This window comes from Bubalus kerabau, chromosome 17 (assembly GCF_029407905.1).
Source record: "Bubalus kerabau isolate K-KA32 ecotype Philippines breed swamp buffalo chromosome 17, PCC_UOA_SB_1v2, whole genome shotgun sequence".
Classification (NCBI taxonomy): Eukaryota; Metazoa; Chordata; class Mammalia; order Artiodactyla; family Bovidae; genus Bubalus; species Bubalus kerabau.
The window spans coordinates 36,849,597-36,866,545 of NC_073640.1; the positions used below are offsets into that span (position 1 = coordinate 36,849,597).

At 47.7% G+C, this 16,949-nt stretch overlaps 1 protein-coding gene and 1 long non-coding RNA gene across 46 annotated transcripts in view; one reads left to right on the forward strand and one right to left on the reverse strand.

Annotated features, from left to right (window-relative positions):
• The window catches only part of LOC129631575 (uncharacterized), a 478,809-nt gene that overhangs the window by 355,368 nt on the left and 106,492 nt on the right, over positions 1-16,949 (reverse strand). For 3 of the 45 annotated variants that reach the window (XR_008704097.1, XR_008704101.1, XM_055552691.1), the window contains exon 1: positions 15,050-15,200. The exons of 35 other annotated variants lie outside the window; for them this stretch is intronic. Coding sequence is in view for 3 of the 10 variants with exons in the window: in XM_055552691.1 (XP_055408666.1) it covers positions 15,050-15,052 (3 nt within the window). In the remaining 7 variants the exon portion in view is untranslated. Of the gene's footprint in view, positions 1-14,455; positions 14,629-15,049; positions 15,201-15,351; positions 15,578-16,145; positions 16,293-16,949 lie in introns of those variants that run through there. 7 more of the 45 variants (XM_055552696.1, XM_055552694.1, XR_008704103.1 and 4 more) reach the window with 6 other exon arrangements.
• LOC129631578 (uncharacterized) lies at positions 15,458-16,931 on the forward strand. The gene is made up of 3 exons (XR_008704116.1): positions 15,458-15,597; positions 15,727-16,257; positions 16,840-16,931. It is a non-coding gene; the product is annotated as an uncharacterized LOC129631578 (long non-coding RNA).

A 16,949-nucleotide genomic window follows, 5' to 3' on the forward strand; every position in this document is an offset into this window, starting at 1 on the left:
GGGATCTTCCCAACCCAGGGATTGAACCCAGGTTTCCTGCATTGCAAGTGGATTCTTTACCATCTGAACAGCAGGGAAGACCTGCATGATGCAACGACCAAGGCAATGCATCCTCGAGCACTGACTAGGAGCCAGATATGAAAGCCCAGGGCTCGCCATGCATCATCTCCATCCTTCCTTGTCCCAATTTTATCAGTCAGAACCCTGAAGCCCAAGGAGTTTTAGTTCATCCAGCAAAAGCAAACACTGAGGATAGGTTGATGGCAGACTTATCCACACCAGACGCCCTCCCAGGGATCAGGCTACCAGCCTGAGCAAGACAGATGCTGCTCCAAGGTCAGGCTTGGGGCAAAGCCCAGACAAGAATCAAGGCCGGTCTCCTGCTGCCAATGGCTGGACCCTTCTCTGTCCCCTGCCATCTGTCCCAACAGGAAGCACTCCTCAGAGTCACTGCCCACCCACCTCTAAGTGTCTTTTAAGTTCCTCCTGACCCACCAGCTTCTTTTACAGTTGAGGTTGTGTTTCTCAGGGCCTCACAGTGAGCCAGGAAAAGGAGCTAAAACCTTGAGACGAGACTGATAGAATTTCAGGTAAGGGCTGCTTCCTTTGTGGGCTGCTTGTTTCCTGGAATACTGCACTTCATCTCCCACCACTGTGCTAGCCAGCCAGGTCTATGGTGATCCAGCAACCCACCATGTGCTGCGGGAGGTGGGTGGGAGGTGAGGGTCTCCGTGCCCCTGAACCATTCAGAAAGATCTGCATAGCCCACTAGGGAAGCTGCCTCATCAGGTTCAGATAAAGGCTTGGAAGGGAGCAGCAGGCCAGCATCTCTGCTCCTCTTTTTGGTTAAGTATCACCATTGGTACTAAGATGGCCAGGTGTCTTTGAACTGAAAGGAGCTTTATTTCAAAACCCTTCAGGGTGCCACAGAAACAATCTTTTTCCACATCAGCAGTCTACTCAAGGCAGGCTCAGCCAAGAAGAACAAACTGTGCAGGCGGCTACAGAGGGGGAGCCAGGAGCAGTGCAGTGGTGGGCTTATTAAGGATGAGGCCGGACGGAAGAGGACAGCAAAGAGCAGCCTCCCTGTTGTCAGACAGGGTCACAGATACACACTTATGAGCAGCTGGAAATGCAGCTCCTCAACCCCACCAAGTGCAAATAACTGTAGGGCCAGAAAGGGTCTACTGTCTGATGAGTGAGACAGCACAGATGCAGGCCAAGAGACACTTAGCTGTTCACATTAAGTATATGGTGCAAGTGGCTTGGACCTCAGCCTCGGTGTTTCCTACTCAGAAAATGGGCATAAAGCAGAGACTCAAGTGCTTAGAGGTGAGGTTTCTCTGCTGTTATAAAACTAAAAACTGTGTTGGTCACTTGGTTGTGCCCAACTCTTTGGGACTCCATGGACTGTAGCCCACCAGGTTCCTCCATCCATAGAATTCTCCAGGCAAGAACACTGGAGTGGGTAAGCCACTCCCTTCTCCAGGGGATCTCCCCGACCCAGGGGTCAAACAAACCCAGGCCTCCTGCCTTACAGGCAGATTCTTTACCATCTGAGCCCTGCATACAAACTTGCATTCATTTATCATACAGATACTGAGCGCTAACTATACACCAGCACCATGCCAGGTGCTGGGGACTCAGCTATGCATGGGAGAGGCTTGCTCCCTGCCTTCATGGAATTTGAAATTTATCATGGAAAACAAAGTTGGAAGAATGCAATTATAAGAGGGATGGTGGTGGTGGCCTGTTGTGCCCATGAGGCCAAGAGAGGGGGTGGCAGGAGCTCTGAAGATGGCAGCGGAACATCTGAGAGGCTAGAGAAGTTAGTCACATGGCAGGTAGACTGGTTAAATACACGAGAGTTAGGCAAAGAAATAACTATATTGAGGATAATGGGAGCTGGGTTTCTAGTTGTCAGAGACAGGATTTACAGACATGGAAAAGATGAGAAGTCAAAGTACTGAGGTTCTAAACTGAAATTGAAGGTATTGGCATAAATTCATCTTTTTAAAATCTCTACAGAAATAGGGACTTCCCTGGTGGTCCAGTGGCTAAGACTCTGCACTCCCCATGCAGGCGGTCTGGGTTTGTTCCCTGGTCAGGGAAAGGGATCTCACATGCTACAACTAAGACTTGGCATAGCCAAATAAATATGCAAGTAAAAATAAAACCTATACAGAAACAGCTATGGAAACGTGCACAGATCAGTTGTTATCAACCAGAAGTCATTTTGTCCCTTGGAAGACAACTGGCAACATCTGACGATATTCCGGGTTGTAACTGGTACACAGTGGGAAAGGCAAGTGATGCTGCTATGCCTCCTTTAATACAAAGGCTAGCTTCCATAGCAAAGAGTTATCCCACCAAAAATTCCACCAGCATCATGACTGAGAAGACCTGATATAGATATCTGTGTGTATACAAAAAAGTGGGTAGATGGGTAGATGGATGGACAGATAGACATTGTATGTGTGTATAGATAATCATATATAGATTTCCTAGCTCAGTTGGCTGAGTCAAATTAGAAGCAATGACAGCCCAGTAGCTATGAACACATCCACTGCCCAGATCTCAGTTTCTAAATACCATTCTTTACTAAAAGGAACCAGATGTCCCTAGAAAAGATAGCTGCTTCCAGAACTTGGGCAGGAAAAGTACAAGATGAACTTGGAAGATTTGTTTTCTGCACCAGAAAGTAAAAAGGCCTCAAAGATTGATGGGAATATATTCAAAAGGGCACAAAGAGCCAGTGTGATGAGTCTCCTACTGGTCACATTTAAGACAATGTGAACATCAGAACAAATAATAATAGGGACTTATTTAACCCACTGGATAAAATCTGAATCCATGAGTCCATACTGATATGAGCAATAAACTAACAAATTAGAAAGAAGGGGAAGCTCTTCCTTACAGTGGAATACCAACTAATAAAGGTAGAAAAATTATGACAATTAAAAATAAAATCACCATTTGACAACCATCATAATGGTATTTAAATCAAGAGGAAGTATCTAAAGATTTCCAGGTTAGTGGGTGGGGATTTGATGAGGAGCAGGATATCAATATTGCTCTTTACAGCATCAGACTTTACTTGCACCACCAGACGCATCCACAATTGAGCGTCGTTTCCACTTTGGCCCAGTGACTTAATCCTTTAGGCAGCTACTAATAACGGCCTTCCACTCTTCCCCAGTAGCACACTGGACAGGACACCTTCCTACCTAGGGACTCATCTTCAGGTGTCATATCTTTTTGTCTTTTCATACTGTCCCATGGGCTTCTCCAGGAAAGAATACTGGAGTGGGTTGCCATTTCTTCCTCCACTGGACCACGTTTTGTCAGAACACTTCACTATGACCCATCCATCTTGGGTGGCCCTGTATGCCATAGCTCATAGCTTCATTGAGTTACCAAGTTCCTTTGCCACAACAAGGCTGTGATGCCTGAAGGTGATTATCCAGAAAGAATGAAGCAGCTGGGCCAAAGCAGAAATGCTGCTCAGTTGTGGATGTGTCTGGTGGTGAAAGTGCAATGCTGTAAAGAACAATATTGCATAGGAATCTGGAAGATTAGGTCCATGAATCAAAGTAAATTGGTTGTGGTCAAGCAGGAGATGGTAAGACTGACCATCAACATCTTAGGAATCAGTGAACTAAAATGGATGGGAATGGGCAAATTTAATTCAGATGTCTATTATAGCTACTACTGTGGACAAGAAACCCTTAGAAGAAATGGAGTAGCCCTCATAGTCAACAAAAGATTCTGAAATGCAGTACTTGGGTGCAATCTCAGAAACAATAGAATGATCTTGGGTCATTTCCAAGACAAATCATTCAACGTCACAGTAATCAAATCTATGCCCTGACCACTGAGGCTGAAGAACCTAAAGTTGACTGGTTCTATGAAGACCTACAACACCTTCTAGAAGTAACACCAAAAAAAGATATCCTTTTCACAACAGAGGACTGGAATGCAAAAGTAGGAAGTCAAGAGATACCTGGAGTAACAGGCAAGTTTGGCCTTGGAGTACAAAATGAAGCAGGGCAAAAGCTAACCAAGTTTTGTCAAGAGAACACTGCTCATAGCAAACACCTTTCCCAACAACCCACGAGATGACTCTACACATGGACATCGCCAGATGGTCAGTACCAAAAACAGATCGATTATATTCTTTGCAGCCAAAGATGGAGAAGCTCTACACAATCAGCACAAACAAGATCTTAAGCTGACTCTGGCTCAGATCACAAACTCCATATTGCAAAATTCAGGCTTAACTTGAATAAAGTAGGGGAAACCACTAGGCCATTCAGATATGACCTAAATCACATCTCTTATGATTATACAGTGGAGGTGACAAATAGATTCAAGGGATTAGATCCTGTAGACAGAGTACCTGAAGAACTATGGACAGAGGTTCACAACATTATGCAGGAAGCAGTGACCAAAACTATTCCCAAGAAAAAGAAATTCAAGAATGCCAAGTGGTTGTCTGAGGAGGCTTTACACATAGCTGAAAAAAGACAAGAAGTGAAAGGCAAGGGAGAGAGACAAAGATATACCCAACTGAAGATATACCCAATGCAGAGTTCCAGAGAAAAGTGAGGAGAAATAAGGAGGTCTTCTTCAGTGAACAATGCAAAGAAATGGCCACTCGTTTCCACCTATTAACGTTGCTAAATCTCTTCCAAAATGAGACTTCCCCTTTGATTTTTGCAACTTTATGGTCATAGTGTGAACAAAGTACATGAAAAAGATTCATAGGTTTTCTGAAGTGAAGAATTCTAGTGTGACTCTCTCAGCTGAGCCTCAGTGTTTTGATCCTGTGGTTTCTTTCACTGAAATTGAGGTGAGAGGCAAACAAAAATACCTCAAGATTTCGGATCAGATCACATCAGTGCTGCTAACAGATGGAAGGCAACAGAATGCAACAAGGTCATTTGCAAAAAGAGAAACCAAGTCTTATAGAGTTGATGCATCTTATTCAATGTCACACAGCCACTTTATGGCCCAGCTGGGACTTAAAAGTCCTCAACCCTGAGTAATCAGGATTCAGAATGCCTCAGCCTAAAATCATTCACATAGAAGGGTTTGCAGTCACTAGACTGTAAGCTTGCTGGGGGCAGGTCTGAACACAACCTCCAAGCATTTAGCCTAGAGTTGGCACTTGTAGGTACCTAATAGGCATATTTTAGGCAAAGATACTAATGAGGTCCAATATTCAGTGGAATTTTAAAAACACCTATAAAATGTCTCTTTTAGAACACTTTCATTTGCATTTAAGACAAATTTCTATACAGTCTAGCCCAGACGGGCCCCGTGTATGTATTTACCAAACAAAAGATGACTGGTGCTGTGATAATTAATCAGTTGGCATTGACTGAAGCTCTTAATGAAATGAAGCATGAACTGTTTGAGAAAGCAATTGAAAACCATCATACATGCCATGAATCATCTCTTGAATGCACATTTATTAAATCAGAATTCATAACTTTGATATTTTATCTAACAGGTTTGTTACCCTTTCGAGACTCTATTGGTGGATAAAAAGACAGATGTTTCCGGAGCTAAATTGGAGGAGGGATGGGGGAGGTAGGAACCAGCCAGACATCAATTAAGGAGAGCAGGCAGCAAAACGCCATTATCCAGTGTTTGGGTTTCGAGCTACTGTCTTGAGATAAAATTCAAAGAAACCTTTGCAAGTGAAAAAGGCATGGAGACAGGATATAATACCAAGGTTTCTGGGGTCTGCCTGAGAGCGGGCAGATGCTGTGATGGTTCAAGAGGCTGTGATCAGTTTGGGGGGGTCGCAGATTTGATGGTCATTAAGCTTGAAGCTTAATGTCTTGAAGCTTCAGTCAAACAAGAGTCAGACTAATGCCAGAACTTATTTTCCCTTCCTGAGGGTGTCAGCGAGCTGGAGGGGGATCAGAATACTCTCCCATTTTCAGGCTCTTCAAAGACACCTGCTCCTCTCAGTTGAAGCAAATATATATCACATCAATGTCACATCCAATGACTATTGTCCCAGGCACCTCTTTGGGTGATCAAATGAAAGCGGATTGGGAAGCATGTGAAGATGTTTAGCTCCTTTGACTGTTGGCGGCAGTAATTGGCGGATCAAGGTGACATCGTCCCCCACAGCTCACAATTGCAACACTTCTTAGAGTCTCATATTCACAAAAGGACCTAGAATCCTTACAGGCAGCCCTCTTGTGCTGAAAGTAAAGGAGCCCTTCCCTTTTAACTGCTTTGACACAATGTAGCCATTCTCCTCCACAGCCTTTCAAGCCCACCCTTTTGCCTGCTAGAATCAGGGTCCAGCTGCTGATTGACATTCCCCCGGAATGTTCTGGCACTTTCCCCTGCACAGAACAACGCACATCTAAATGATAACTTTTCTCCCCTGTAATCTGATTAGATTTCTGTAACTGCAGCGATAGAACAATCCCAAGGGTGAACTTGAACATCAACAGTTTTAGAGGAAAGTAACCATCTCAGTCATACACGGTAGCAGCAGCTTCTCCCTTTCATCTGTGTTAAACAAAGGACATTCAATTCCAAAGCCAAAGGAGGAGAAAATGTACATAATTTGTGTAAGGCAAAAACTGCCAATGCATACAACAAACACAAGCTGCCAAGCTCTCTCATAGTTCTTGCTTTTTAAGAAAGCTGGAAACTAGGTGTTCTGTGGGGCACACGGCATCCACGATTGAGATCAACTCTTTGTGCTCAGATGGCAGCGGGGCTGGGGAGGAGCCGCAAGTAACACCAACATGGCTCCACCTCAGTGGTTCTCAAACTGAAGTGCGCATCTCAACCACCTGGAGAGTGTGTAAAACTGCAGGCTGCTGGGCCCCATCCATGGAGCTTCTGACTCAAGGAATCTGGGGTGGAACCCAAGAATCTCTTTCTAACAAGTTCCCAAGGGACGCTGATGGTGCTGGTCCGGGCACAACAGCAGTCTGAGAACCATGGCTCTTAGTAAAGCCCCGCTGGCAAGAAAAATGGTACAGATGAGCCCGTATGCAGGGCAGGAGTAGAGACACAGACATAGAGAATGGATATGTGGACACAGAGCGGGAAGGAGAGGGTGGGGCAAACTGGGAGAGTAACACTGACATATATTTCTCATGTGGGAAGCAGATAGCTAGTAGGAAGCTGCTGCGAGTGTATAGCACAGGGAGCTTAGCTTGGTGCTCTGCGGTGACCTAGAGGGGGTGGGGTGCGGCACAGGGCTCCAGGGAGAGGGGATGTATATATTCAGGTAGCTGATTCACTTTGTTGTACAGCAGAAACTAACACAGTGTTGTAAAGAAATTACACTCCAATAATGAAATTAAAGAAAATACACACACACACAAACACACACACATTAAAAACCATGCTACTTTCTATAAGACAAGATGGAATTCATGGGCCTGCCAGCCTAAGTTCTCATTTCGTTTTAGCAAATAGACAGTTTTGCTTCACAGTTGACACTTGAGCAACATGGATTGGAACTGCATGGATCCACTTACATGTGGATTTTTTAAAATAGTAAACATGCGTGATTGTGCTAAGTCACTTCAGTTGTGTCTGATTCTTTGTGACTCTATGGACTGTAGCCTGCCAGGCTCCTCTGCCCATGGGATTCTCCAGGCAAGAATACTGGAGTGGGCTGCCGTGCTCTCCTCCAGGGGATCCTCCCCACCCAGGGAATGAACCCACGTCTCTTGTGCCTCCTGCACTGCCAGGCGGTTTGTACAGTATGACACAATCTTTGGTTGACTGATTCTACAGATGCAGAACCACAGATACAGAGGAACTGTGTATACAGAGGGCTAACTGTAAATTATACTCAGATTTTGAACTACAGGGACGATTGGTACCTCTGACCCCTGTGCTGTTCATAAGTCAACTGTATTTTTTTTTAATTTCTCCTTTGTTATTTTCAGTTATGTATCAGCACTTGGGAAGAAGGAGATGGCAACCCACTCCAGTATTCTTGTCAAGAGAATCCCATGGACAGAGGAGCCTGGTGGGCTGCTGTCCATAGGGTCGCAGAGTCAGACACAACTGAAGCGACTTAGCATGCATGCATGCACTAGCGCTTGAGTTTATTAATATCTGCAGTGAGACAGATCCATCCTCATGGCATGGCTCTTCTTAGGATCACTAGGAGGAGGAAAGCCGCTCAGAGGTCCCCCAGACCTGCCAAAACACTGGGCTCCAGAGGAAACAGATCAGAGAAGCTGAGACACTTGCCTGAAGCCACAAAGCAGAGAAGGAGCTAACCCAGGGTTGTTGACACCTGACTCAAGCCCTTCCCTTCAGCTCAGCCCAACCACTTCCCTGAGGTCTATGTTCAAAAATGTGGCTGATTCTAGCAGAGGGATTTTCCATTCACAAGACTGCACCTCCCTAGACCAGTGGTTCTCAACCCTGGTTGGCTATACTTCAGGATTCTCTTGGGAATGCAAAAAAAAAAAAAAAAAAAAAAACCTACAACAACAGCAGGCCCCGCTTCAGAGATTTTGATTCAAACTGCTCTGGGATGGAGCCCAGGCACCGAGTATCTTTATAGCTCTCCTGGTAATTCTTAAGTGTACTTGAGCTTGAGAATTGCTGCTACCGAGATTGCAGGCTTCTCAAAGGCAGAACATGCACTCCCCACACACAGCTTCTCAAACATTGGTGGGCAATGGATGGACTCCCTCTCAGTAACAAGGCCCCAAGAGATTCTTAGGAAATACACGAAACTCTAGAGCAGCCTCTGCTGCATCAACTGGAAACAAGTTAGAAACGCATAACCCTCAGTCCTCACCCCAAATGAAGTGACTCAGAGACGGTGGAGGAGGCACCCAGCAATCTATGTTTTAGCAAGCCCACCAGAGACCTAGATGCTACTGACGTAAGTGACCCCTAAGGACTTCTGATAGAGGGACTTAAAACTGGATGGAAAAATTTAGTGAAAAATATAAAACCAAAATTACAGTCTATTCGAGAGTCAGGACATGTTGCCCAGAAAGGCAGTGGTGGGTAAGGACTGTGGTAGGAGTTTCAGGTGGGGGTAGGCAGGGAGGGCAGGCAGAGTCTGGCTCCACTGGAACAGATGCTCCGTGAAGGGAGGCGGGAGAGGAGGATGGAGAAGTCACCGGGGCCCTGAGGGCAGACACAGGGATGGCGGGTGACCCATGTGTCTAAGAGAAGGGGCTGGAGACAAGAGCCATCGCGCAGGAGGGCGAAAGGCCATCACCAAGCACACAGGGCAACGACAGGTCCTTTGGTTACCATGAGAATACTGTAGGGAAGTGAAGCCGGGAACCAACAAGGGGTCCTGGGAAACATACGGACTTTGAAAGTGAAAAAGTGAAAGTGTTAGTCACTCAGTCGTGTCCAACTCTTCAAGACCCCATGGACTGTAGCCTGCTGGGTTCCTCTGTCCATGGAATTCTCTAGGCAAGAACACAGGAGTGTTCTTCCCTTCTCTAGGGGATCTTCCTGACCCAGGGATCGAACCCAGGTCTCCTGCATTACAGGCAGATTCTTTACTGTCTGAACCACAGGGACTTTGATACCCTCAAAATCCTGGCTTTGTAGCATACTAGCCACAAGTCCTTGAAGAAGGGACTGAGTCCTCTGGATTCCATGTTCATCGTCTTGGAGGTGAGCACAGTAGCTACCTAGTGAGACTGCCAGGAAGTTACCCAGTGTGGAAGCAGCTAGCACAGTGCCTGCAAAGTGGGCGCTGCTCCAGCATGACTGCGGTAACAGTGTTCCAGGTGAGGACACAGCGCCCACACGCACTGTCCTTACAGTGAAGGGAAGCCCACAGGTAAATGGCTCGCAAGTGGCCCTGCCAGAGGGGAAAGCAAAGGTGGAGGGCCTTAGCATCCTTCCTGCACCTCAGTGCTGGGTTCCCGGGCTTGCCCACACATCTCTCTTTCTCTTGGGTTCTCCTTGAGTCCATGCCTACACCCTGAAAGGAGCGAGCCATGAGTGAGGAGAGACAGGGATGCTACACCCTCTCTGAAGTCCATCTGGCTTCATACGGGTCCAGGGCCACCTGCCCTGCTGATGTGGGGGAGTCAGGAGGTCAGCACACCGTCACCAAACTGCTGTTTCCCCAGCCTCCGTGCCCAAGAATGCTGAACTCAGGGTGGCCAGCAGGAACACTAACAAAGGGATATGTTTTTTTAGAGTATCGTTTAAAATATGTACATACAAAGTAAAAAAAAAAAAAAACACAACTCCACCTAAAGAAATTAACTTGAAAGCAGACAGAAGCTGCAAAAGGCTTTCTGCCGTCATTCCGAGCTGAAAGGGCCCAAGCTGCCTTTGAAAACAAGGCAGCAGGTGCCCGCAGCAGGTGCGCTCACCTCCCTCCGAGAGACGCGAACACAGCAGTGGCCCCACCGCTTACTGATCGCAGCCTCAGGAAGGGAGCACCCCAGTGTGGTCCATTCGCCAGGCCTGGGGAGAGCTGCTTTCCCATAGTCCAGGACCACTTTTCTTTAATCCAGAAATTAGTAACTACTCACTGTGTGCCAAGCCTTGTGCTAAAAACTGAGGAACAAGATGAAGAACAGGGAAAGGGGGCTACTCCAGCCAGCCCTCAAGAGATTCACAGACTAGGCTGCTGGAGACCACTGCTCTCGCTGAATCCCCACAAGAACACTATTAGGTGGACAGTGCTGTCTTCCCCATTCTTCTGATAAGAACAAGTCCCTCCTCCACTTTCTAACCCTCAGGAGCTCCATCAGTAAAACAAATGACTTGATGAGATAAACTCTAGGGTCCCCTCTGGCTCCATCTATGCTTCTAATTGGGTCAAACCCTGGTTTTCAAAGTTAAAACACAGTTCACTGACCCTTGGACAACACACTCTGAACTGCATGTGTCCACTTATATGTGGATCTTTTCCAACAGTAAATACTATAATAGAATACTATTATAGTATAGTAGCATATTAAAACAGAGAAGGCAATGGCACCCCACTCTAGTACCCTTGCCTGGAAAATCCCATGGACGGAGTAGCTTGGTAGGCTGCAGTCCATGGGGTCGCTAAGAGTCGGACATGACTGAGCAACTCTGCTTTCACTTTTCACTTTCATGCATGGAGAAGGAAATGGCAACCCACTCCAGTGTTCTTGCCTGGAGAATCCCAGGGACGGGGGAGCCTGGTGGGCTGCTGTCTATGGGGTCGCACAGAGTTGGACACGACTGAAGTGACTTAGCAGCAGCAGCAGCATATTAAAAAGCAGAGACATCACTTCACTGACAAAGGTCCATATACTCAAAGCTATGGTTTTTCCAGTAGTCATGTATGGATATGAGAGTGGGACCATAAAGAAGGCTGAGCACCAAAGAATTGATGCTTTTAAACTGTGGTACTGGGGAAGACTTCTGAGAGTCTCTTGGACTGCAAGGAGATCAAACCAGTCAATCCTAAAGAAAATCAACCCTGAATATTCATTGGAAGGACTGATGCTGAAGCTCCAATACTTTGGCCACCTGATGTGAACAGCCAATTCATTGGAAAGGACCCTGATGGTGGGAAAGATTGAAGGTAGAAGGAGAAGAGGGAGACAGAGGATGAGATGGTTGGATGGCATTACCAACTCAATGCACATGAGTTTGAGCAAACTCCAAGAGATAGTGAAGGACAGGGAAGCCTGGCATACTGCAGTCCATGGGGTCACAAAGATCCCATGGGGGTCACAAAGAGTTGGACACGACTTCCGACTGAAGCACAACAGTGGTACCACTGGTGGTACACAATCCACAGCTGGCTGAATCTGCATACATGGAGGAACCATGGACACAGAGGGTCAGCTCTAAGTTACAGGCAGGTTTTTGGCTGTGAGGAGGATTTGCACTCCTAACCTCCACGTTGTTCAGGGTCAACTGCATGCAAGTTCATAATCCTTTGGATGTTAAAGCCAATCCATCCAATTCTGTCATTAGAGACCCAGAGAGGGGAAGGGAATTGCCTGAGGTCACACAACAAAATTGACACAACAGAGACTTTGAAGGTTAGGTTTCTTAACGCTGAAGTCTTTACATTTTTAAACCCAGACACATACACACACCTAAACACCTGGAATAGTGTCATTTGTCTTAGTTCTTTTTTTACTGCTAAGAAAAGCAGCACTAGAGGGAGAAAAAAAATGCCATCTTCCACCCATACTCCAGCTCCACCCACTCCCAGCCCAGTTTGGGTGCTAAGGGTGCTCTCTGCTGCTTTGAGGGGGTGCCCAGGGGAACCACCGGGAAACTTCACCCAGTCGACAGAAATCTCAACCCTCCCCAAGGCAGGCAAGGGGACCAGGGCTCATTGAAGTTTAACAGAGAAAGCCGCCTCTTCCATTTCCCAGCCACAGACAGGGAAGGAGTAAAAAAAGAATGCTGTAAATCAGCCGCCACATAATCACTCTTTTTGAGAGTTTGCTTGTAATTAGTCTATATTCATGGTGCTGTATGGGTAGAGGAATCTGCACCCAAAGAAACTCTGAGAACCAATGTGTTTGCTTCCAGTGAATGATGTACAGGAACCATATGCCAAGTGACAGGCAGCTGGGTTCCTCCCCGAGGAGAGCTGTGAGAGAGCCTAAGGCCGTTATGTGGACATACACATGCCTTGATACCACCTCTCCTGCTTCCCCTGGACACGCACCACCTCGGTAGACACCTGTTGCCTATTATTTACCACCATAGCTGATGCGTTTTTCTGTCTCCACTGTCTGCCCAATTCCTGGAACAAGGTTCACGTTCAAGAAATATTTTCTGGCTGATTCAATGAGTCAAACCAGGTAATTGGGAGGTTTTCTATCTGTCGTGTAGGTTGTATTTTGTCGGGATTTTTTTTTTTTTTTTTTTTTGCCTCTCCACTATGGCCTAAGATAATAATTCTCAATTCTGTCATCAAAACCATATTCAGAAGCTGATTTGATGAGTGGGGATGCAGTCTGGGTATTTGTGGATTGATACAGCAGCATCACCCAGGGAACTCTGACAATGTACTGATAACAGGAGCCACACTCCAGATGGTCCCCATGTGGAATGATCTACAGATTTCTCAGGTAGTGGTTCTTTAAACTGTGGCTCCTCAGAAGAATGGCCTCAGCAGCACAAGAGTACTTGCTAGAAATATGACTCCTCGGGCCCCCTTCCAGATTTACTAAAAAGAATCCCCATGGATGTTCTTTTGGGTTTTTTCCACCCAACAAGCCCTCCAGGTGAGTCTGGTATGCCAGAATGTGAGAACCTCTGCACCGGAGCAATAGAGGCCTGCTGCTTTTTCTCTGAGACACTGGACCCCATCATGGGGAGAGGGGGCAAGGTTCCCCACTTTCACTCCGAGTCTGAGATACAGAATGTATTGCTCAGGACTGCAGGAGCCTTGGCAGCTCCAGGGCACCTGTCACTGTTCTCCCGTTCTAAAATTTGCTACATCTGTACATGCACAAGCTAATAAAAATGTCTTTGCCCCAGGTTGAGAGCTTCATTACGCACAGTCAGGTGCCCTGATTCTTCCCAATCTTCTCTCGCCAGTGCCATCGCATGCACAGCAGGGCAGGCAGATGGATATCCTAGCTGGTCCCACCCCTGCCCTAAGCCAATCAGGACACCCCAAGCCAATCAGGATGCCCCAGGCCAATCAGGACAGGCCATGCAGCCTCCATCACTTTCCACTGGCTCTCTGGGCAGTTCCTTCATCCTCAGGCTCCTGCCTCTTGTTCTTTTCATTCATAGTCTACTCCCCTCACCTCCCAGCCTCTGCTCCAGTCTCAGGAGCCTATACCCTGTGTTTGGAACTTTATCCAAAGGCCAGCCTCCACCAAGGGACCAAGTCCCACCTGCTCAGCCTCAGGCAGAAACCCCAGGGAAACTCAATGACTTGCAGTAGAGACAAAGGGTTGAGGGGTGGGACCCCCTCAGAAAGACCCAGTGGAAGAGCAGGGCCAGCAAGAGGAGTTGATAGTTCTCCCAGGCCCTTGCACAACGCATATCAGGGAAGGAAAGCAGAAGGGAGGCTGCTCCCCGGCATAAATGGAAGAGCACATGCATTGCTCCATCCTATACTTGGGCTCTCATCTCGAATCCAAAGGGACAAGTGAGGAAAAATGCAAGCATAATACATACTTAACTGGGCAGCGTGACTGGGAAATCTCAAGACCTTGTACTTGGGGGAACCCCCAAGCCAATGGAGGAGGCCCTTGGGCTGGGAAAGCATACAGAGAAAACAGAGAGGAAGCACAGAGAAAGATAAAGGACCAAAAGAAGCTGTGACAAGGGCAGTCAGAGAAAAAACAATGTAACAGCTGACATCTGTCCAGCCGCGCTACGTGCCAGGCACTAGGCCAGTGTGTTCACCCTCCAAACAGCCTCACAAGGAGGCTTCTATGATGGGAACCACAGCAAAAGAAACCTGACCAAAGACACACAGCAGACGGGAAGGTCTGTATACGATTCTGTGATGGTGGCCCTGATTCTGATGGTTCTCTGGTCAGTATCTCTCACTCCAGTGCAAGCCCCTCAGTGCCTGGGTCTCTCTGAGCAGAAAGGCATGAACACCCATCCCCACTATGTTGTTGCAGGGATTAAATGCATCAACTGACTTGTAGAACTGAATGCAAAGCCTGAAACCTAGCAAAGCTCAGTCAGCACTGGTTGTGAAGAGAAGACAGATGATGATGACAAGGAGATGTTGAGATGTTTTCATTCACTAGATAAGCCTCAGCTGCCAGCCAGACCTGGCATCTCATCAGCATTCAGAAAGCCTGCTTGGTTGAAGGCGTGCAGGCAGGAAAGTAGGTTTGAAGATCTGTGGAGCCCCAGTTTAAAGATCTGCCCCCGTCTTCCCCTCTCAGGGGCCCCGAGCTCCATCAGGATCTGGCCAGCCTCACAGAGCATGGCTGACACCTCTGCCACTGGCAGGACCCATGTTAATGCCCTCATCTCATGTGTGCGGTGTCTTCTCCCTCTGCCTGGCTCCTTCCTTGAGCCCTGCCTTCAGGGAGATGTTTTCATCTCAACCAGGAATCATCAAACAGCTTCTTACCATGACAGAGCCTTGAGATCACAGCACAGCGGCAGAATCAAATCCCCCTGCAGGGGCCCCAGGAGAAGGTCAAACTGCCCTCCCCACCCCCAGTAGAAACACTCGCGGACTTGCAGCTGGCTGAGACGACTGTCAATCCTCGCTTGAAAAACAGAGGTAATGAGCGCTCCCAGCTGGGTGTTGTAAGCAGTAAGTGAGCAAGGGTGTGAAGGCTCACCCTCCTCCTCCATCCTTTAACCACGCAATCATGGGCACAGATACAGTTTCACTTGATTACCCCACCATCCAGCCCAGTGAGCTACCTCCAGACTCCCTCTCCACCCTGGTCTGGGCCCCGGGACACTGCCCTGTCCGAACGATATCACTCAAGGTCCATCCCATGGGAGATGCCGACAAGAGATGGGAGTGCGGAAGAGAGCGGAGCGAGGCTGACTCCCAGCTCTGACCCCAGCTGCTCTGGTGCTGAAAGCCTTGGCTCCCGTCCTGGCCCTCATCTGCACTGACAGCTGATTCTAGGTCCTGGAGCATCCTCTCCCCTTCTCGTTCAGGTCCGGGATGGTAAAGGCTCTCCAATGCTGTCCCAAAGCGCTTCCCTGTCCCTTGCTGATTTTCCCTTAACCATCCCTGAACTGCTATAACTAGTCCACTTATTGACTGATCGATTTTTCCATTTGCAGGCACCATCTGCTTCCTTCCATCTGCTTCCTTCAGAGACCCTGACCAATGGCCCAGGCTCCTCTTTGGGTTCACAGCATTCGCCAGCATTAGAAGCACATCCTTCAAGACTCCCCATTTCCAAGAATCCTCGCCAGATTGTCCTTAAAATACACGTCTGGACTGACTTTCCGCACACCATTTAGCCTGTGTCATCCTCTCCCTCTCACTCCGGACATCAATCCATCCCCAATACTCTGCCCACCAGCCCAGGGTGGGTGCGAGCTCTCCCTAAACCCCCTCTGTGCTTCCCTCAACAGCTAGCACAAGTCGTATGCTCTCAGAAGTTTGAGAGACCAATAAACATTCCCTCCCTTGCTCACACCCAGAGAACATCACTTCAGCACTTCTGTTTGAAACACCAACGGTTTTTCACACTGACCTTTTCTCAGTCCATGACTCTCAAGAGGGGCTGGCCTGGGCATGTGCCTGCCATGGTCTCTCCCCCACGGTCCACCAGGGAATGCAGAGCAACACAGAAGACTGAGCCTCAGGTAAGAACATCTGTCCCATCCCCTCATTTTGCCAATGGAGAAGTGGAGACCAGATTGCTTAAGGGATTTCTCAAAAGCCACAGGTGAGTTCATAGGTGGAGACGGACCAGCCCCACTGCCTTCAAGGAGCCCTGGCACTCGGTCTTGTAGAGAGACCCTCACATATCTTGGCGCTTCTTTGACGAAAGTGCCCAGAAATGTGGTCTGGAATTTTATGAAGCTGGAGAAATAACATGCTGCAGCTTCCTGGAGGGCCTGATCTCTGCCAGGTTTCAAGGATGAAGAGTAAAGCAAGTAAGTGCACGCAGAGCCAGAACTAGGGCAAGGGCAGTGAGGCACTAGGCTCGGGTGCAAACTTTCAAGGGGCCAAAACATTCGGTAATCAAGGTAAAGAATATCTTAATGTGATATTTCTTGAGATCGAAGTTCATGCCAAGAGATCCATGACAGACAAACTATCACAGTTTTAAATAAAGATCAGATCTGCTCCTGCACTGGCACAAGCCTGCCTCACTGGCCTCACCCTAAACTAACCCTCTGGCCATTTCTGTCTCTGCCCAACCTCTCACTCGGGGCATACAGCTCCTTTCCATCCAAGACTGTCCACGCCGTCAGCCTGCAGCAGGAATTTTCTGCACCATGCCAGTCAGCGCCCATTCTTGAGTCAACTACCCACGAGGCTGTCAAAGGAC